This window comes from Falco punctatus, assembly GCF_963210335.1.
Source record: "Falco punctatus genome assembly, chromosome: Z".
NCBI classification, from domain to species: Eukaryota; Metazoa; Chordata; class Aves; order Falconiformes; family Falconidae; genus Falco; species Falco punctatus.
In genome coordinates, this window is record NC_137586.1 from 18,655,593 (window position 1) to 18,677,636 (window position 22,044).

The 22,044-nt window shown below is 38.7% G+C and overlaps 1 protein-coding gene across 1 annotated transcript in view; it reads left to right on the forward strand.

Moving 5' to 3' along the window:
* ITGA1 (integrin subunit alpha 1) overlaps positions 1–22,044 on the forward strand; it is a 79,188-nt gene that overhangs the window by 31,095 nt on the left and 26,049 nt on the right. The window contains exons 2-9 of the mRNA XM_080373076.1: positions 8–128; positions 2,964–3,076; positions 4,023–4,111; positions 4,204–4,318; positions 4,973–5,100; positions 11,819–11,967; positions 17,967–18,117; positions 19,692–19,857. Coding sequence (XP_080229202.1) covers positions 8–128; positions 2,964–3,076; positions 4,023–4,111; positions 4,204–4,318; positions 4,973–5,100; positions 11,819–11,967; positions 17,967–18,117; positions 19,692–19,857 — 1,032 coding nt within the window. The remainder of the gene's footprint in view (positions 1–7; positions 129–2,963; positions 3,077–4,022; positions 4,112–4,203; positions 4,319–4,972; positions 5,101–11,818; positions 11,968–17,966; positions 18,118–19,691; positions 19,858–22,044) is intronic.

Here is a 22,044-nt window from a genome sequence, read left to right on the forward strand (position 1 = left end):
TTTAAAGCTCTCTTTCACCTCATTGGCTCTTCCAATGTTGATGTGAAAAATGCAATGACCTTCAGTGGGCCTCTGGAAGACATGTTTGGGTACACAGTCCAACAGTATGAAAATGAGGAAGGGAAATGGTAAGCTGCTTTTCTTTTCTTAAATGGAAACTCCAAACTCAGGTATTCAGTGACTCAGGCACTATACTCTTATATTTAAATATGCCCAATGTCTAAGGGTCAGATTCTGTTAGTTGTACTTATTAAATTAATGCACAGTCCTAAGGAAACCTGGAAAGTTTGGGAGGCTGAAAAATCCAAATTTATTCCCTCAAAGTCATAAATGAGTTCACAAAGTGGGTGAATTCCCTCGCTGATGGAACTGAGAATGTTTTGGTTTATGCCTGAGCCCTCTTTTTCCCATTTACGAAATGAAATCTTTATCTTTTCCTTGTGTAAACATATTGGCAGTGAAATTGCTCCTATTTTACCTAGCTAATATGTATTCTGTGTTTTTTTCTGAAGTTTTTTTGACAGAGGTTTTTGGACCTGAGGTTTTTAACTGGTGGGAAGATTTCCCTGTCAAAATACTTATTAATACAGTACTCCGCCTTCCCTTGTAGAGGGCTAATTATGTCTTGCAATTGGTAATATATTTGCATTTGGGACTTGGAGCCTTCTTAACCTGTCTTTTCCTTCGTATTCTTGTCCTGAATTAGAAGTTGTATTTTGGCACGTTTACTGGTATCACTGCTTCTTGGTCTTTTGATAAACGCCTGCTTGTGCTTTTCCTGCGTAAAACAAATTTCACAAGCTAACCACTGGGCTGCAGGACTGAAACAATGATTATGTGGTAAAAGGTTTAGGAACCCTGAGATCTGGATCATTCTTTGCAGATTGCTCTGGTTTTCCCAGGGCTTTTCCAGTAATTTTTACATTCTTAGTAAACCGGGGACTGCTGCGGGCAGCCTGGGATGACAGGCAGGTCAGACAGTTCTGCAGTGCCTGAGCAATCGACCCCACCAGCCCTGGGGCTATCTGACTCTGAGAGTCTGTCCACCACGGCAGCACAGTGTTCTCCGTTAGCCATGGGGTGTTCACAAAAATGAAATTGCAGAGCTTGCTTTTGAAAATGCTAGCTCTCAATTACCCAAATGCACATTTGCATGAGGGTCATGGGAGAATAATAATGACCTTCTTTGAGCTAATTTAGACCTTCAGGAAATGGTATCCATTCTAGGAGCTGGGATTTTGCAAAGTAAGCTGTATTGTTATAAACTGTCCGGAGATGTTTCAAGAGCAGAAAAATATTATGAGCTGAAAATGGTAACTCTTCCAGTAGCTGAAGGAAGACAGGAATCTAAACTAGTGTGCTAGATCTGAACATCTCTGAAATTAAACTCCAGAGCTGCTGTCAAGCTTTCAAGTTGCTTCCAGTGTAGCAACATCCAGAGCAGGGAATCTGTAGGCTGACAGTTAAAAATAAATATGCAAAGCAGCCTTGTGATGCTTTGTCAACTGCTATGACATTACCTAGATACCACAAATAGAACTTTTCGGCAGCAGATGTTCAGTGAACATGGCCACAGTTGTTTCTCAATAAAACTGGGATCCCCTAATAAAATCCTTCATGAAAAAAAAAAAAAAATATCTTTCAGACTGCTCCTCTCTGTTCACGGGCCTCTCTCCTTCTGAGAAAAGAACAGCACAGGGACATGATCCCGGTGAGCAATCATCACCTCCTGTGGGATGTCAAGCACACTCAGCTTCTCTGCAGTTAAATGGAAGTCAAGGATGCATGAGAGGCCATGGTGCCTGTTTCTACATTTTGGCATAAAAAATACACATTATAGCATATTGCTTGAAAGAGCAGTCAGATCCTTATTTTCCTTTAGAATTAATTACTTTATTATAAATGAAAAAAATCTTAATGGATCACAATGAGTTGTTCCAGTATGTTTTTTTCAGAAGCTGGCTTCTGTACTAGGTTTAAAGTCTGCTTTCTGTCTTTTTTAAATCCATAGGTTGCATTTTACCTATTACATCACTCTATTCAAATATCTCATTCCTGGACTCATTAATTTATGATTAAAGGTTGAAATGCTTCTCTCAATAACGTCACAGTCATCTAAGTGTACAGGAGCAAATCTTACTGAACTGTTACTCTTAATGGTAGGATTTCTCTTTTCAGTGTGTGCTGTGAATTCAAATTTAATCCAAGTTCTTCCTTATGCATTTCATGGAGCCAGTTTTTATCTGCTGGGTGATGCTGGGCTATTTAGTGTAGCTAGTGAACATCTGAGAACAAAAACAGTGCCATCTCTAAACATTTCCTGCTGAAAACTCGATTTAGGAGTGGATGTTAATTTGTAGTGCTTACAAAGTACTATAATAGTGATATTTGATCACACCAAATTTTGAAAAAAAAATGCACAAGATAAAAATCCTTAGTATTTTAAAAATTTGAAATGTCTTTTAATAACATTTTTTTATTAATGAGAGGAAAAATTATGTATTTTACACAGCTGTCTCATATTACTTCAGACTGAATTGTTCTGGGTGCTTGTGAGCCTCTGCTTTGACATTTGGTCTCAGCATTGAAAATACACTTTCTTCCAAAATATTTTTAAGATCAGGAGATATTGAATAAAACAGATATTTCCTTCTGTATTACTTTTAATACTTGTCATCCACCCACCAATATGACTTTTATTTTTCACTGGAATTTATTTAAATGTTATTCTGTTGTGTAATTTGGTATATAGGCACATTTCCTTTCTGTGTCCTTATTAAAGAGGAGACAGAATGGCTGCTTTCGCCTGTATCTGAACTAGCATAACAGATATTTTCCTTGCTCTCCATCCTGTACTTCTAGTATAGAGCTTGCTGCAGCTGTGCTCTCTCTGTAAGTTTTATTTCCTGACTTTGGTGCCTTTTAAGAAAGAAGAAATTTCAGGTAACTTATTTCATTTGCAGGGTACTTATTGGTTCACCATTAGTTGGCCAACCTGAGAAAAGAACAGGAGATGTATACAAATGCCCTGTAGGAAGGGACAACCAATCACCCTGCATAAAACTGAACTTACCAGGTATGAAAGAAAATAAAGCTGTGTCACATGGAGGAATAATAAAGGTCAGATCTTAGAAGGTTTTTAGCTAGTAAATATGCATGAGAATTGTTTCTATAAAGAAAGCTTACTCAGGACTCCAGCGCTAAATGTGAAGTCGTGTTTGCAACATCAAAATTAATTTGTTTTTAAAGCTTCTCATTGGGCTGTGGAAAACGTGCTTATAATTTTACAATGGGTGTTTGGCTGTATTTTCAAAACTTTATTATGACTGGCATTAGTTGACTGTGGTTGACAGTCCTGGCCATGGAGCATAGATCCATGGACTACCCTTTCCAAAGCTCTCTGAAGCAAACAAGAGCCTTCATAATGCCATCAGTAAGCTTCTGATGAGAACATAACTAGCCAGAACTGCGCTGATGCATCTTAATATGATACAGGTAAATATTAATAATTTTCTTGCTCAGGTCAAGAGATACAAAATGTAGACAGGAAGAGACTGCCTATTGATATGAATTTCACTAAATACACATGTTGTATTTTTTATCTCCTCTTTTCCTTTGAAAACCTGAATGTCAGTAACGTAACATAACAAATATAAAAGCTGACAAGTCATTTATAGCAGGACAAGGTAAAAAATGAATGTTTGTTTTCTAATTAACAAAACTGTGTGAACATGAATCCTTGCTTTCGTTGTGCTGTTATTTGTACATTTTTTCTTTTTTGTGGTTCAAGAAAACTATTTAAGACAGCAACCCAGACAAATTTTCTGGGATAAAAGCCAGTCTCAGAAATTTTTCTTGGTTGTTGCAATTGAAGGAGGAGGAGGAAGGGTGCTAAAATATTTGATGAAACCAGTGTCAGTCTGGGTTTTATTTTAGAAGTTGGAAGCTCCATGCTAGGGGATATATACTTTAACATTTTGTTTTTATGTTCCCAAATACTTAACATTTTAATCTATTTATAGCTGCTACTTCAGTTCCTAACGTTGTGGAAGTAAAAGAAAACATGACTCTTGGAACAACCTTAGTAACAAACCCAAAAGGAGGCTTTCTGGTAAGAAAGGACTTTTTGCCAACTTTAAAATAAATTTGTTTTTTCCTCAGGTAGCATAACAAAAACATTTCACCCTTTTCCATCTTTTAAAGGCATGTGGACCACTTTATGCTTACAAATGTGGGCGTTTGCATTACACAACTGGAGTTTGCTCTAATGTCAGCTCCACTTTTGAAACCATCGAGGCAATTGCTCCATCTGTGCAAGGTATGCATGCCACAGGAATTCTCTTGTGTGTCTGAAAATACAAAGTGCCAAACAAGACAAATGTATACACATAGGCATACCAAAAATTATGAACTGCTTAATTTAGATACCAGCATTACCAAGTTAAGTAAATGTTTTCATTGTCCGTATATAACCTAAATTCTTGCTACTTTTGGAATTTATCTTAGTATAAACAATCATTAGAGCACTATGTAATATCCAAACACAAATGCTAAAAATAGTTGCTTATGTTTCTTACTTTTGGCCAAAAGGCTCTTTTTAAATAATGACGGCATGTTAAGACCTTATACAATCCCAATTTAGTAATATAGCTAAAAATCTTAAAGACCTGGTCCTTTGGAAAAATCAAAGAGGAACACATAGACATTGAAAAAGGTAGGGGTCACTGGTAAATACTTCAGTTTTGTGATCTAATCCCATTCTTAAATTTCTCCCTACAAGTAAGTGCTTTGCTGATAAACAGAACACAAACCATGTGAAATAAAATGCAAAAGTCAATGAACAGCATTGGCTTCAAACATGTTGCTTCAGCACCATTGCAGAAGGATATGCATTTGTTTCTAATCACAAAAGTAACTGAGATATATTTGATCCTTTTTAGTATCAATTCTTACATGACAATTTGTGTTGCAGAGTGTAAAAACCAGTTGGACATTGTCATAGTCCTCGATGGGTCCAACAGCATTTATCCATGGGAAAGTGTCACAGCCTTCCTAAACAGCCTCCTCAAAAACATGGATATAGGTCCTCAGCAAACACAGGTAACATGGTAGATATTTTATGGTCGCTTAATTTGTGAGGAAAAAAAATAATTTACAGGAAATGGGATGAGAGCATCATCTATGGAGCAATTCAGTTCCAAGAACTTATGGCAACAGGGTACTAAAATGAAATAGCTGAAACCGCAACTAAGTCAATGTCTGCTGCCAAGTAGCAAACTCAGGGAGGCTCTTCCTCCCCACACCACTCAGGCAGTCTGGAGAAACAAATTTTCTAAGCTAGAGACAAAAGTTAAGTGTGTTAAGTGAGGTCATTTGAACCTCCTTTCCCACTTCCTTCCTCTCCACAACCACTTCTTGTCTTCTTTTGTACTTCATAGCACAAAAGTAATTTCTGCGCCTCTGAGGTGCACAAGCAAAAAGCTTTGATTGTAAGCTTTTTGGAGTAGCATTCAGTATTTTGTACTGTGGAGCACTGAGCACACAGCTTTTAAACATTTGAAATCATAATTAACGAGTGGCTGTTAAGCCACATGTTATTAATGGCAGAAGCTGCCTTTATGTAAGGGGAGAGTGCCAAATTCCCAGCTGCTATAAATCAGCATCATTCCATGAGAATTAATGGAGCTCCAACCAATTACTCCGGCTGAGGATCTGACATACGTTTCACAGTGCTGAACTGAGTATGTAAATAGCAATTCCAGCAGAACTCAGGGAAGAGGGAAACATTGACGCTGGGATACATTTTTACACAGAAAGCTTAATTGACAACAACAGAGCAAATTGGGTCTTCATTTCACTTCTCCCTTTTCCCCTCCCAAAATGAAGGATTTTCAGGGACCCTGTATAATATTTGATATATTGTAGGTCAGTATTTTGTGGTTTTGCTACTTCAGGTTAGCTCCTAACGTTAACTTCTGCCTTCACAAAGGAGCATCTGAGAAGGTGTAAAGATGTCTGCAAAGAGTACCCCTGTCATTTTCCAAGTTAATTGGGATTTGTGAGTTACCACTCAACTTTCCTGTTGGCTGTACTGAACACTGGCTGATAAAATTATTACTTGTAAACTGTCAACTTTACAATTGTGTCCTGTTATTTTAAACATGCTGTTCTTCCAGATATTAGGAAAAACACTTTGTCAAATTTAACAGAAAGGAAAAAAAAAAATTCTTCCTGGTCCCTTAAGCTGGTGATTACTCAAACATGTGCCATGTTGGGAAAACACTTAAACCTGAACTTCCCAGTATGGGGCAATGGCTGCATGGAGATCATCACTGCCTTCTACCGAAAGGGCTTCATGGGGATAGTACACAGGGCAATCAGCTCTGCTGCACCCTCACCCCTTTCCCTCACGCTGCAATTCCTAAACTTTTACACTGCCACACCTCTGTTATGTTTTGTTTTGTAATCCTGCCACATCTGTGTGGCTCAGCTCATGCAGAAAAGGTCCCTTGCTGGCCTGCACTCCAGCAGCCTGCCATCTCCACCTACCAAATCTATTCTGCCCACAAGCTGGCATAGCTACCCCTCCTCTCACATGTACACTTACTCACTTGAGAATGTCAGCTTTGGCATCTGGTTGCTACAGAGCAGAAACATTTGAGAGGGAGATAAGAATGAGATAAGGAGGAGAGAGGCTGAAAATCTGGAAATGGAAGGCCAAAGCTAGGTGGAATTTGCTCGGTTTCTCTTGCCTTCCCAGAACATATCCCACCTCTCTCCTCTCCTCAGCCCCCCTGCTTGGGAGCCCTGGCACAGCCAAAGGTAGTAACAAGTTTATACTGTCTCCTCCACTCACGTTGTCTCCTTTCTCAGAAACTGTGTTTAAATTACTATTGAATGGGGAAGAGGAGAAATGACAGAGCAAGCGTATTTCCCTCCTCTCCTCTGGGAGCACAGAATAGAAATAGAGGAACAATTGTTTACTTTCTGTCTATTTAAACTCATTTTTCCATGTTCATCTTTTGTGGATTGTTGAGCACATAGAAATCACGGACTTTCACTGACTTCAGATTCCTTTCCTCTTGCATGGGAAAGGAATGAGGTAATTACAGAATAACTCCTTAGCAGTTTGAATGTCACTTGTTCAAAACCATGTTTTGATTAGAGGCTTGTGAGATATTTTTTTTTCCACTTACTGCCTCCATGAACAATGGTTGTTAGATTTGTGGCAACTCAGAAGAGAAATTCCTCAGTGTTCCATGTTTGGCAAATTTGATATTGAAAGCCTGAAGATTCAGATGTAAAAACCTGAAGTTTATGATATAGTTTTTTAGAAGTATTTCCTTCCCTTCCTCTTTCTGTTCACAGAAAATCCACAGCAATGTACTGATGGTTAAGATGCATAGCCTGAGCTTAGGGAGAAAAGAAGGAAAAGTAACAATAGAAAAGCTGAAAAGGAAGAAGGAATTAAATAAGAAAAAATGGTACAAGTAGGAAAAAATATTTCTCCTGGCCTTATTCCACATTTTAATGTAACTGCAAAGCAGGGTAGTTTTTTTCTTTTTTTTTTTTTTTTAACTCTTGTAGAGGTAATTGTCTTTTTAATATGAGGGGCTTATTTTTAATCCTTTACATATGAGCAACCTTCCGTGGTATAAGAATATCAAAAGAGAAAGCAGAATATATTCAATTTCAGCTTTAAAGCTAAGTTGGAATGGCCTTCAGAAATTTTCAGAAAAGTTTTATTTCTCCATTAATATATGACATGGGCAGTTTTAAGTGTTTGGCCTGCACCTTATAATATCTCCAAAGGGACTGTATCACTGTATTAATAAGTAATGCCATGTCACATCTTATAATCAGTTTTATCTCCGGAAGAACAGAAGCCTATTAAAGAGGTGTTAAAAAGATTCAGGATGAAGAAAGACTTTTGCAATAGTTTACAAGTAATTTCTGTCTGAGTGCCTGGTAGCAAACAAAATGTAGCAGCATTAATTCGATTTTGATTTGATTCAGGTATCTTTAGCAAGCTCTCTATACAATCAAATATATTATCCATTAGTGCTTCCCAAGGGATCTCTGCTTTTCTTATATATTAAATAAGATTTAAATACAACCAAAGATATTTCTGATTTTTCTCCACATCCCAATGGTGAAAATCCTAGCATATCTTTTCCATGTACTAAATGGTTTCCCTTTCATTTTGTTTTTGTTCTTGTTGTTTTTTATCAACTAGATTAGCTTAATAATTTATTGGGAAAGCCAGAATGTACTTTCTAAATAAGAGATTTTACTCTGTTAGAGAACAACAATAAATAAATGCCCTCAGAAATGTTTTGTCGCAAAGCAGAATGGTCCTTTACTTGCCTGTTCTCTCAAACATGCTTTTTCACAGGAACTGAGGACAATTAAAGAATTATTCCCTTGTGTAATATAAAAGCCATGGAATGTTAGGGAAGGGAACATAAGCTTAGGAATTACAAAGATGTTCAATAGATTATAGTCAGTAATTCTGGGAAAAATATTGGGTTTTCTGGAGTAGAGCAGAATTATGTCCTTCTGTGTAGTACTACTGCATTTCCCAGATAACAAGCAAATCAAAACATACAGTGCCTGTAAGCATTGTTCTTACGGGCTTGCTGAAGTTACGCAGTTTGAACAGGTTTATTGTCCCATAAAGGCACATTTGCATAATATACATGTGTCATTTGTAATTTTCCATTAGATTAAAAGGCTGCAAAAGCTCAAACCTTCATTGCTATCTAGTAGAATATAATTCCAATTTTACAAAGTGGAGCTGATTCTGTTACCCAATAGGAGACTGGAACATGCCTTTTAGTATTTGGTCAGTTCTTGGAAGCTTATCATTACTCTTTGCTGAGGAATGGCTCACCTCTGATGCCATGAAATATGTAGAAAATGAGGATCAGTGTTTTCAAAGCTAGTGCTAAGGAAGGGTTCCAGAGAACAATTGTATCCCATAAGATAACCATATGCCCCCCTTCCTTCCTGATTTACAAGCTATGTAACACAGTGCAGTTTTCCAGACTCAGATGTTCTTCCCCTTCACTTCCTTAGAAGGAAATGCTCAAAATGTTTACTTGCTGTGATCATGGATGTTTCCTTTCTAATAGGAAATGATACAACTCAGCATGTAACCTCTTTTAGGAAAATGGTAACACCAACATGGGTCTCTAGAATCATGAAGGATGGGCAGGTACTTTTCACACTGGCAGTAGTCAATAGTTGATTTAATCCTTGGCATCAATAAAATCCTCAAGGCTGCAGATCAGAAGCCTGTGAATCCACAGTGGCAGGCTCCCTGGCGTACAGTAGTCCCTGGCTACATGGTTCTGCATGGTTCTGGAATACTGTTAAGGCACTCCTCCTGCTCCAAAAGACTAAAAATAATGAAAGCCTCTTGTTTATCACTAGTTATTGGCAGTCTTTAAATGTCTAGCAGCATCCTGTTCAGATTATTCTGTATGTCACTTTAGATGTGTGCTACAAAATAGTTGCTTTGGAGGGAACAGCTTAAAAATTTCATCTTCAGCTTGGGGTTTAGTCAATGCCACAAGATTCCTCTGAGCGGCAATACAGCCTATGCCCCAACTTGTTGTGTGAATACTCTTGAGGAATATTCACCGCTGCCCATGAGAACACGAAGCCTCTGCATGCTCTTGGCTGTGGGTGGAAGAGGGCATGCCTTCGACAGAGAAGTATCTTAAAATGGAGCAACTTGTTGGAACCTTGAACATACATCAGTTTTTCCAGATTTGGTTATATTTTCAAAAGGATACAGAAAATAAGTGTGATAGATTTTGCTGCTACATACCATTACAATTACAGTCTTATAATCATATGTAACTAGCTTTTTCATTGATGTTTAGTATCAAATATTTATCCAACTCTAACCCCCACTACAAACAAACATTGTGCAGAATCTGAGAGGCTATGAAAGTACCTGAGAAAAACACCCATAAAGCAATTGCAAAGTACATACTAAGCCACTTCTAAAATAATATAATGGCATAATTATCCCAGAGGTCTTACTGATCTTCAGTACCTAAATGCTAAAGTGCTTTTAATAATAGATGTGTGAGACATGAATGCCATGTAATACTGCATTATCCTAAATAACACCTATAAATTGCTTTGTGTAACATAAAATTGAAATATGCTAATGGAACAGTGTGTGGATTTCTTCCCAGTAAAAGCTGTCAGAAAACTGCCAGAACATTAAAACTGACAGAGATGAATGAAATAAATTAACTAATATTTAAGAATATTGCTCATCTTATTCCATACTTGTTTTTGCAGCAGGTTTCCTCAGGTATTTGTTGTGGAGTTCCAATCCCATGCACTGTTCTTTCACGCAAAGACTTGTCCTGTTGCGGTCATCTAGAGCCTTTCCATCATCCTTCCCCTTTTCAGAAGCCACCATTTTATTCCTGTTGTCCCCACTGGCACTTGTCAGGTGTCTTTCTTTGGCTTGCCTCCTGCTGGAGAACAGCTGTTTCCTGGACTGCCCTGCTGTCTTCATCAAGATAAGGGTACCTGGGTCTTCCTCTCATCCTGAGGGCCTAAATTTGTCATTGCAGTGTTGTTTCTAGGCTAGGTTTAGGGAAAATAAACTATCAGATGTAGGAATATTATATTTGGATGAAATGACAAGAGTTGTGAGTGAACCATGGCCTTGTGCGCTACAAGGAAAACTATTCTTAGAAGTTGTGACTGGTGCTTAGGACATAGGTCTGCCTTGGCCTAGAGGAGAGAAAAACTGCAGCACAGATCACTGCAGGTCAGGAAGTGCAAGGAGCAAGGCCTGCTTTTGGCTTTGTCCCTATTTTCAATAAAAACAATTCAGAAACTTCAAAATGTTTCATGAGATCGAGTGTCTTCTAACCAGTCTTGCTGAAATGCTTACAAATGTTTCATACTGAGGTGTCGTGGTTTAACCCCGGCCAGCAACCAAGCACCACCAGCCACTCACTCACTGCACCTCACCCAGAGGGATGGGGAAGAGAATCGGAAAGGAATGTAAAACTCAAGGGCTGAGATAAGAACAATTTAATAATTTAAACAGAAAAAATAAAGAGCAATAATAATAACAACAATAACTATATAATTATAATAATTATAATAATGATAATAAGAATGCTAATAAGCAATAATAAACAATAATAATAGTTATAATGGAAACAATAATTGAAACAGAATAAAAATGAAAGAACAATAATATCAATAATGATAATAACAGTTATAATGAAAGGGTTGGGAAAAGGATAAAATCCAAAGGGAAAGGGTGAAAGGGAACCAAGTGATGCACAATACAACTGCTTGCCATGTGCTTACCGATGCCCAGCCAGTCCCTGAGCAGTGATCCCCAGGCCCCAGCTAACCCCCCAAGTTTATATACCAGGCATGGCATCCCATGGTATGGAATACCCCTCTGGCTGGTTCAGGTCACCAGTCCTGGCTGTGTCCCCTCCCAATTTCCCGTGCCTCTCCAGCCCTCTGGCTGGCAAGGCCAGAGAAACCAAAAAGTTTTTGACTGAGTATAAACATCACCCAGCAACAACTGAAAACATCAGTGTATTACCAACATTGTTCTCACACCAGAGCCAAAACACAGCACTGCACCAGCTACTGAGAAGAAAATTAACTCTTATCCCAGCCAAAGCCAGGACATGAGGGAAACACACATAGTTCAATTCTTTTCCTGCCTGTAGGTAAAGATGAGAATTTGCCCCATTGCAGCAGACATAGATGCTTTCTTTAAAAAGAGTTGGTTTTTAACATGAACTGTGTGTTTCAGGTTGGAATTGTTCAATATGGACAGACTGTAGTCCATGAATTTTTCCTGAATGCATACTCAACAACAGAAGATGTGATGGCCGCAGCCACGAGAATACGCCAGCGGGGTGGCACACAAACTATGACAGCCCTGGGAATAGATACGGCAAGGTACACTCACAAAATATTGTCCTGCACATAGTAGAAACAAACATAAACAGACCTGGTGACAATTCTGATTTTATAAATTAAAAATTTTGTGGTTGACATCTGACTTATTTTTAGCTAAGTAAAAAAAATTTAGGAGGAGGGTGGATAAACAGACTTTCCAGCATCTAGAGCAGTTGTATATGACATCCTGGAAAGGCAGCTGTCTCTTGATTTGAAGAAACAGGGAAAGAGACAAGACATGGAGCAAAGTTGTAGTCCTAAGCAAAAAGCTGACAACCTTTGATGTCCACACAGAGTGGGTAGGAACTGTGTGTGTAGAGGGGTGAAGAAAAGTAAGTTTTTTCAGAGGAAAAAAGGAAAATATAAAACTTTTTAATGTTAATTTGCCTTAATTTTGAAGTTAAGATTATTATGGGGATTGAGCCTATCTTTATGAGAAAGCCTAGAAATTTTATACCAAAGTCTTTGAAGCTTCTGGATCATTGGGACATTAAAGATCAGTTGTAGTAGTAGCATTATTTAGAAATGCTTCCTTTACAACAAAAATGAAATCTGACTTTCATAGAACAGACAGTAAATGCAAAATGTTTCAGGCACTTTCAAACTGTACAATGTTGTCCGGGTACATTTTTTCTTTTCAACCTTTTTTCCCCTCATGACAGCATGACGTTATTGCATTCATCCTTTCCCAACAACCGTTTAGTCAAATATGCAGCATCTTTCTAATGTTCTGTTTCATCATCTGACCTAAGTTTTGTTGTTATGAGGTCTTAAATCCAATTACATTCTTACATATTCAGCAGTAATGTTTTCCTTAGATACAAGTAGAAGAAGCTTTGGGGAATCTGAACAAGTTCATAAAAGCACAGCCAGCTGAGAACTGCCAAATACTCAGAAACCACATGTGGTTCAGAATGTCCCTGTGCACCACAAACTGCTGCAGGCTTGTATATGCAGAAACTGTCAGCAAAAGCTTTCTCTGTTCTTGCAGTCTTCCTACCCATCCACTTTGGCCATCATCAGCGGTTGATCTTAGCTTTCACTTGCGTGGCCAGTCTTAAAGTTCTGTGGTATTGTTCTGCGGCGAATGAAGAGACGTGACACAGCTTGACGCAAGCAAATGTCAATTTATTGTAGAGAAGCACGAGTTTATATACACTTTCAGAAGCTGCACGTTTTAAACAGATTGGTTCTTGAAGCTAAGCATTGCATCCTAGGCAATCTGCGATTGGTGGTAAACTACCATCAATTAACAGCAAGGTGTTACCTTTCCTTGGTGCCATCCTTGGCACCATCCATTCCTCATTCCCTTATCTTCTCTCAGCATGACTCACCCTCTTGATCGTTATCTATTCACATTCCTCGTCCTCCCAGGGTTTGTGGCCTACAGGCTCAAGCACATTCCTTTCAGCTACCATGGTCCTGATTTGCAGGCCCCCTCCTGCATCTCCCCCTTCTTGTTTTTGAGCAATCCAACATGCGTTCTCGTTGTAAGCATTGAAACAAACACGGAAGACATAATACTAAAACCAACAATACTGTCAATACCATCAATGCTCCTTTGATTATATTTTGTAACCAGCCCCCTAACCCAAGTCTTGAAAGCCAGTCTGTTATCCCATTCTCAATCTTTGTGGTCTGTACATTTTTTCTTAACTCAGAGCTGCTTATGAATACAGTTAGAGTGATCAGTCAAATTCAAAACACTTTCATTAGCGTTGTTAACTATAGGCTACTCTACTGTTCATGCAGTTTCCTTGTCTTCTAGAGGTGAGATCACATTCCTCCTTTGTTTCTGTCTCATCCTAGTTTTTCTTCTCATACTTCCTCAAAGTTATTTAACTCTTTGCTGCAGGATAGCAGCTGCACATCGTCAACGCAAGGCCAAAGCTGCACATTATCAATGTCAAAATAACCCACTATCTCTATTCTGTACAATTTTACAATTTCCCCTTTTTTTTTGGAACAGCTGGTACGAGGTATGTCATGTTCTGCAGGGCCCTTGCAAACATGATGGCAACCAAGGCAATAGCAAACAAACAATACCGCCAATTGAGTGAATGGATGTCAAAAAGGCTGACATTTTCTTAGATTTTGATAACATGCTGCTGCAATGGGGTGCCTAAAATCCATTCAGCACATACCATCAAAATCCTCACAGCCATGTCCTTGAGCCAACAACAAAAAGCAGTGGCAAATTTGACTCACATTCTTAACTGCCTAACAAACAAGGTGATTTAACTCTTTAATTCTTTACCTGCTGTTACTCCGGATAATAGTAAGAGAAGAACCGCTGCAATACGTTCCCATCATAGCCTCCTACTACATTAGCATCTACAGAAAGACAATTATCGACATTCAAAGTGTAAACAGTATCATCTTCTTTTGGATTAACATTATACATAGGTGGAAGGGCACACCAAACAAGAACTGGTTCAGTCAAAAAGTTCAATACATAGCGTGCTTTCTCTGAACATACCTCTGGGGTCATTCCCTTCATTCCCTCTTTTTTATGCAACCAGAGACACTTTACCATAACAGAGAAGCCCCTATTTACATCTCTGAGCCCGGACACAAACCGCAGCTGTATGCTCCACCAGGCTCAGGGCAGAAATTATTCGTGTAGTTACATAGCTATATATCACTACAAGCATGCAGACACCTATTAAACACTAGATAACCATGTTTATCTTTCCTATTCTCCTTCACAATACCTAGCTGTTCTCTCATCTCTTGTTAGGTCAAATATTCTCCAGCTTCCTCTCCTGTATCTCTTTTTTCAGACATTCTCTGTCCTCTTTTTTGCTTGTTAATTGCGACAAGGCAAACGGTGTGTATAGCTGGGTGACCATGACCTGATTTATGTTACAATCAACTAAACACTGAATACAGGAAAAAAAAGTTATGGGAGACAAAAGGCAAACATCAATAAGGTGGTTAAAGATAATTATAATAAATCCTGTAGTACTTTGGACTCATGGCCCAAAGTTTCCCAGCTGTGAGCAGAGACCAAAGGCATCCCGCCCGTGACTCTGCTGCAGGTCTTTGTTTTAAGGCTTGTAAGTTTTGTATACTTTTGTAAATTAATTCAGAGTGGTCACTCAGATTCACATAACACATCCTATCAAAGTTTTCACATGCATGTCCCTGTGCTAGTAATAAAAATCAATAGCAACTCGGTTCTGTAGCAACATATGATGGACAGAATCAACATCTGTTAATAAGCCAGAAAAAAAAGAACTGTATTTGTAGTATTACTTTGTTTAGCAAGCTAGCAGCCTAATTTACTAAGCAAGTTAAAAGCATGTACTATTCTTACAGAAGAGATTAGAGAAGCAAAAATCTGTTATGCTGCATTCCAGAACTCAGCCTGAGAATTACAGTCTGCTGTGAGTTCTGCGTTACAATCATTTGACACATGTTGGGGTTGCGATTGTGAAAGTTGCCCGTTTACAATTTTCATTGGCATTATCATAGCTAGTTGTTTTAAAAGCAACCCCTGAGCTTCCTTATGTTCGACTTGTTGCAAAATATTCTGAAGCCAATCAATAAAGTTAGTATTACAGTTAGTGACTCTCTAGGACCCCACAACACTGTGGCAAGACTCCTGCATCCTGACTGCCTTAATAGCCATCTCATTCATTTGCAAACAGTTGTCCCTGGGTTACCTTGCCCGAGTCACAGAATCGGCACAATTATTTGCTCCAGCTAACTGCTCATAATTAACAGCAATTCCCCGATTAAGGTTTTCAATCAAGGCCACTACACATAGCTCACAAAAATCAGATAACCACATCATATACTGTATCAGTTAGTACCATACAAAGCAATGACTTCCAATCATGCAGTGTGAGTGTATAAGGCTCTGCCATCACTTCAAGAAGGGACATAGCAAATGCATTATGAATCCTCCCTTCCCGCACTGCTTTGCTTAACTCTTTAACAGCCTCGTATTGCACAGGCTGCCACTCTTGAGGTTGATTTGTCTGACAAAATACTGAACATGCCATAGCAACTCCCAAAACCCATCACTTAAGTGTTTCCCACTTGCATTCCTGCCACCAATCCCTCAGGCCCCCTTTCACCCTCCCCGAAAATACAATCAATGCCGAGGGGGAGGGGGGGGGAAGGTCTAGCTCCTCTTCCAGATCTATAGGACCTGGATCAAAAGGTTTATCAGTGTCAATTAAATAATTTTCCGAGTTGTCCTGTTCCCGTACTTGGTCCTGTGTTGTGAGGGTCGCTGCAATCAGTGACAGAAGCTTTGGGGGCAGAGGAGGTGTGGACAGAATCGGCATCGTTGACAGTGTGTTGAGAAGAGTCGCGCTGTTGGTGGAATTTACAGCCTCCTCTAGTTCAGTGCTTACACTGTTGGCGGAATTTACAGCTTCCTCTGGTTTAGCACCGTTAGTAGAATTAGTCCACACTTGGCAAAGAGTAGTCAGAATTTGCCACCAAGGTGCTAAATTCCCGACACGGAGCTCCCCTCTGCGGCAGCATCATACAATTGGCTGCTGTGTGTACACACTTTCATTTCTTTCAAAGTCTCTAAAGTTTCTTGGCTGCTCACCTGTCTCGATGCAGGTTGTCCGCCTGGTCCAGCCAGCCAGACGATCGTTCTGCCAAGCCGTCTCCTCCTCCGGAATGCAGCCCTCTTCCACGAGCTGTCGTTTTATCGACCAGTTCTGTCCTTATTCCTCCAAGGCTTCGGAACACCACCATAGGGGTCACCATTTGAGGAGACTGAGGCACGGACTCCCTGATCTGACTAGAAGACCCCTTATGAGTCCATATACGTCTCTTTCTGGGGACGAAGCCTGATTCCCCATGACGGATTTCCCACAGCTCACCTCTCAGCTCCGGAGAGATTTCAGGCCGGCCGGCTCCCGTTCCCTTTCAGCAGTTCATTCAAAGTTCTGTGGGATTCGCTGCAAGTCGCTCAGTTAGGCGATTCGAGAGCCCTTTACGTTAGATCCTTAAACGCATCACATCGGGGTCACCAATTTGCTGCGAATGAAGAGACGGGACGCAGCTTGACGCAAACAAATGTCAATTTATTGTACAGAAGCATGAGTTTATATACACTTTCAGAAGCTGCGCATTTTAAACAGATTGGTTCTTGAAGCTGAGGATTGCATCCTAGGCAATCCGCGATTGGTGGTTAACTACCATCAATTAACAGCAAGGTGTTACCTTTCCTTGGGGCCATCCATTCCTCATTCCCTTATCTTCTTTCAGCACGACTCACCCTGTAGATTGTCCTCCCAGGGTTTGTGGCCTACAGGCTCGAGCACATTCCTTTCAGCTACCATGGTCCTGATTTCCAGGCCCCCTCCTGCATTGTTCTGAGAGGAGGAAGGCTGGCTTCCTTCCTTCTCCTCCAGAGCCCTTATTCAGCCTCGCCTTTTTGAGTTCCCTCCAGAGTCTGGGTGGGTGAGCAGCTGCCCAAAACTTCAGCGCCTGTTTGCGTATCTGTGGCTGTAGAGTTCAGCGGGTCACCCCATCCTGCCTTCACTCACCTGCAGACGACTTCTGCCACACTGCCAACACCCAGTTGTACCATAGATGGGCAAAGGTGTGCTGGTAGCTGAGGAAATGCTTTGACTTCTTGAAGTGCTGCCGTAGGGTGTTTTTTAGTATGTGGATTTCAGGATGGCATGGGTGTTGGCTGGGCCTTTATTAAGCTGCCAAAAGCTGGTTTAAGGTGCCAGCAGTTTATGTGGAGAGGCAGAGAGTTTTTCACTATCCAGCACTGTCTTTTCTGCTGTTGCTCTCAAATGAGTGAATAATGAATGAATGCTTGTGAAACCCTTTGGCTGTGAGCTGATATTTAAGTTCCAATTGTTGTTGTTTGTATTTGTTCATGGTTAATATTAATCTCCTTTTCCTGTTTCTTAGCTAATATGAAATCTTTTAGTGTATGGTTGACTATGCAAATATTATGCATGTGCTAAATGCTGACATTGCCTTTCTCCACAACCATTTTATGCTCCCTTTAGGAAAGAGGCTTTTACTGAGGCTCGCGGTGCACGAAGAGGAGTACAAAAAGTAATGGTTATTGTGACCGATGGGGAATCACATGACAACTACAGATTAAAAGAAGTGATTGATAATTGTGAAGATGAAAACATTCAGAGATTTGCTATTGCTGTAAGTGAAATTTAATGGGAAAATTCAGAATCTTAAAAGGATGTTTCAGCTTCCAAATGTAATTTCTGTTTAAAAAGTTAATTTCACAGAATCTTTATGGAAATATAATAATTTCAGAAAGGAAAAAAAGAAATAAGATGAAAAATACATTTTAAAAGTTGCTTTCTGATTTTACAGCACATAAGAAAAAGCAATCTCTCTGTCTTCATGGGGATGACAGGTGTGTGTGCATGTGAAGAAAAGGAAGAGTTTAAGGGGCAGTATAAAATCAAATCCTTTTTATTAAGAGCAATATTGAACAGAGTGGATTAGTTCAAATCTCCTGAGCAATATCTATAGACACATTACCTGCTTCTAAAAAAAAGGCAAACGTAAGCCATCAACAAAACCCAGGTTTATTATAGCTATTGTGTGTGCTGGCATTCTGAAGTTATCATTTTCACGTTGAACAAACCTAGTAGCCAAATGAGAGGGTAAGCGTAATGGAGGTTAACCCATATTGAGAAATATGAAAACATTAATGATAGATTTGATGTGAACTCTCCACTGTATTTGTGCATTCTATACTCAAATAATTTGTTTTCTGTTGTTAATTTTGAAAGTATGTTGGATTGTTGCTTTTCTGTTCCTACCTTTCTTTGTTTTGGTACAATGAGGTGGCATGCAACCATACAACTTCAAGAAAGATGTTATTATCTTTAACTTAAAGCGAGACATAAAACAAAAATTGAATCCAGCAGCACACAAGTTTTCAGTGGTTTCCTTCAAAAAGCTAAAGATCTAGAGGAAAAATTGTCCTTGAAGCTCCAATGAGTTTTTGCAATAAAATCCCTGTCTAGAACAAAATTTCAGTTGCTGCAGTGTCTAGGAATGCTAGAATATGGGAGTTACTTTTTTATTTCAAAGCAAGTTAAGTGCATAGGGCACTTTTTTCTATGAAAAATACTTGTCGGTCTGGGAATTGCATAAGAGAGTCATTTTGTTCTGATGCATACTGAATTTTTACAGCAGTGATGTTAAAACCGCAAACCAAATCTATACTGTGATGGAGTTGTTAACACTGAATGCAAGTGTTATTGTTATATGTATTTATAGGGCAAATCAGCACACAGAAAGAAATTATTCTATGCCTAATTAACTTGTCATCTATGTGTTATGAGAACTGGTGATATCTATGCAGAAGCCAGTGCAATTATGTATTCTGGTTTGGGTTTTGCTTTGTTGTTTTTTCCTCAATTAAGGCTTACTTAAACAAATCATAGAATCATAAAATAAATCACTAGAATTTTGTGAAGAAGGGAAAAAAAGGACAGTTGAGGATAGCAGACATTACACTATACAGTTGCTTTGTATGCTATTGTTGGTATTTTCAGAAAAATAACTGAGCCCTCATACATTTCCATTCACATTGGAAAAGGATGGTTTCAAATCAATTAGAGGGAGGTTTTAACGGAACAAATTAAGTTTGTGTATGATTTCCCAATATTCTTTGACAACCTGCCTCAAAGGTGTCTTTTTAAACAGGTTATAAAATACATCCTTGACCTTTTTTTTTTTTTTTTAATTCTGTTTAGATTCTTGGCAGCTACAGCAGAGGAAATTTAAGTACTGAGAAATTTGTAGAGGAAATCAAATCAATTGCCAGTAAGCCTACTGAAAAGCATTTCTTCAATGTCTCAGATGAATTAGCTCTTGTAACTATTGTTGAAGCACTCGGAGAGAGAATATTTGCCCTGGAAGGTATGGCATTATTTAAAATTCTACTTCATGCCTGCAGTACAACTGGAAGAAATAGAAAACCATCTGCTTTTCTCTCTCTTTGCAATGTATTGTGCTGCATAAAACATATTATGCAGGTATTTTTTTCATGCTGATCAGAAAAATATTTTACAATAGGCATCAAAAACATAGATAGTGATGTGAAATATAGTCAAATGAGTTAAAGTCTATGGAGACAATAGCCTAAAAGGGTAAGTGACCATTACTGGTTTAGCTGGCTTTATAAACATAAATTGCCTTCCCTTAGGTAAAAAACCTTTGCCAGGCCATATCCTGATTACCCCATGATCATATGCTCTTCTGCCTGTACCTTTAGGTTCTCTTTTGGTTAGTTATTAGTCACAATGTATTACTTTGCTATACAAGTTGACGGGAACTCGGTGTGAAGAGATGGCAAGACATACTACATTTGGAAACGTTCACGATACTCAGATATTAGCACAGAAAAGTCATTCTTTCTCATAATGTCTGCTTACATTCTCCATCCAGATTAGGCAATGCTGTCCAAATCTGTGTTTGTTTCAAGCACACTTCTGGTAACAGAAGACTGAGTTTATTAGTTATCAATTATACTGGCCAACTCTGAAGGGATTTGTGTCATACAAAGAAAACATCCATCTATTTGAGCTTATCCTTTTCAACATCTCAGCTTTCCCAGTAGCTGCAATAGTGTAGTTTACAGCTGGGAAAAAAAAATGTTGACTTGAATGTCAAGAAATAGTACAAACATGAGGGAGTATTTTAAAGTTTTTTACATCAGAGCTATGTTTGTCAGACATATTTAGGTTTTGGGTTTTTTTAGTGTATCATTTAGCTTGGCCAAAGATTACTGTTTTCAGCTGATGGTTACTAAATATTTTTACAGTTCATGTGTTCTTACCTTTTTACTCTCTGGATAATGTTTTTTTCTCACTTTTTAAATAAATTAATTTGAGGATAATTTAATCTCTCTGAAGCCCAGTGTTTAGCCTACTTAAGCTCACTGAGTACTTCAAAGTTCATTGAATATGGGGCTTTTTTGTTAAGTCCCTGTTTACTAGGAAAAACTCACTTTCAGAGGAAAAACATTTGTTCAAACAGAAATCTGAAACTTAGTTTTCGATTTGTGCTTTGTACTTCTAGAAAACAGAGAAAAAACATTGTCTTTCATTAGTAGAATAAAGTGTTAGTTATAGCTATTAAATGTAATGGATATAGAAAAAAGTAAATCAACTGCTAGTCATGGCAACAGACAAAGGATGTAAGACCCTAACATGACTGAGTTTCTGGATATCTGTGTACTCAAATTCAAGGCTTCACGACATAGCTCAACCCTTTGAACAACCAGATGCCACTGGAAGAGACAGTCTCACTTTGTCACACTCCACTTTGTCCCTTTTAGCAATCAGTACCCATTACGTAGTGCCTATCTGTGACAGGAAATGCCAGCCTTCATACAGTGGAGTAAATTGTGCTGGCTTTAACTCCCTGCTGGTGGGGTTTGCTTAAGGTGACTAATCCTTGTCATCGGGTCCTTCAGTATTTTGGTACTTTAAGCATATTAATCATCAAAAAGTTCTGCAGTACTCCTTGAATTCAGCTTTAATTTTCTGCAATAGATGCAGTAACAAATATGTACTTCTTGGATATTATTACTTTTTTTTTAACATAAACCTATTGTAAACGTTAAGATATTTGTGCCTTGATATAATCGCTTTATTTTCAATTTTTATTCTATATAGCCTTGCTTGTATCACAAAATCTATATATTTTAAACAAAAAACGTGAAAAAATATTTTCCTCCACACTGTAAGAAATAAGCTAGGCAATTTTACCATTCCCAAAATGTTTCTTGATTTCCAGATTTTCAGTAGGAACTCAGAGGTGTGCTAACATTTCTGTGTAAGACATCTGTGATACGAGTCAAGAAATGCTGCCACCTCCACCTGTTAAGGTCCCAGAAATCATGTAATCTGGCTGCAAGGGAATCAGAAAAGAAACTGAGAATGTGATCTTAGCTTTTTGTCCAAACGTACTAAGGCTGAGTTGTTCCAATGGAGCTAGAAGATGCTAACTGAATCAGTTTCTGTTGATTCTTCAGGAATGGTTTCTTGTCCCCTCCAAAAGCATTTCAGGGGCTATTCTAGACCATGCCCATGGATGCATTTT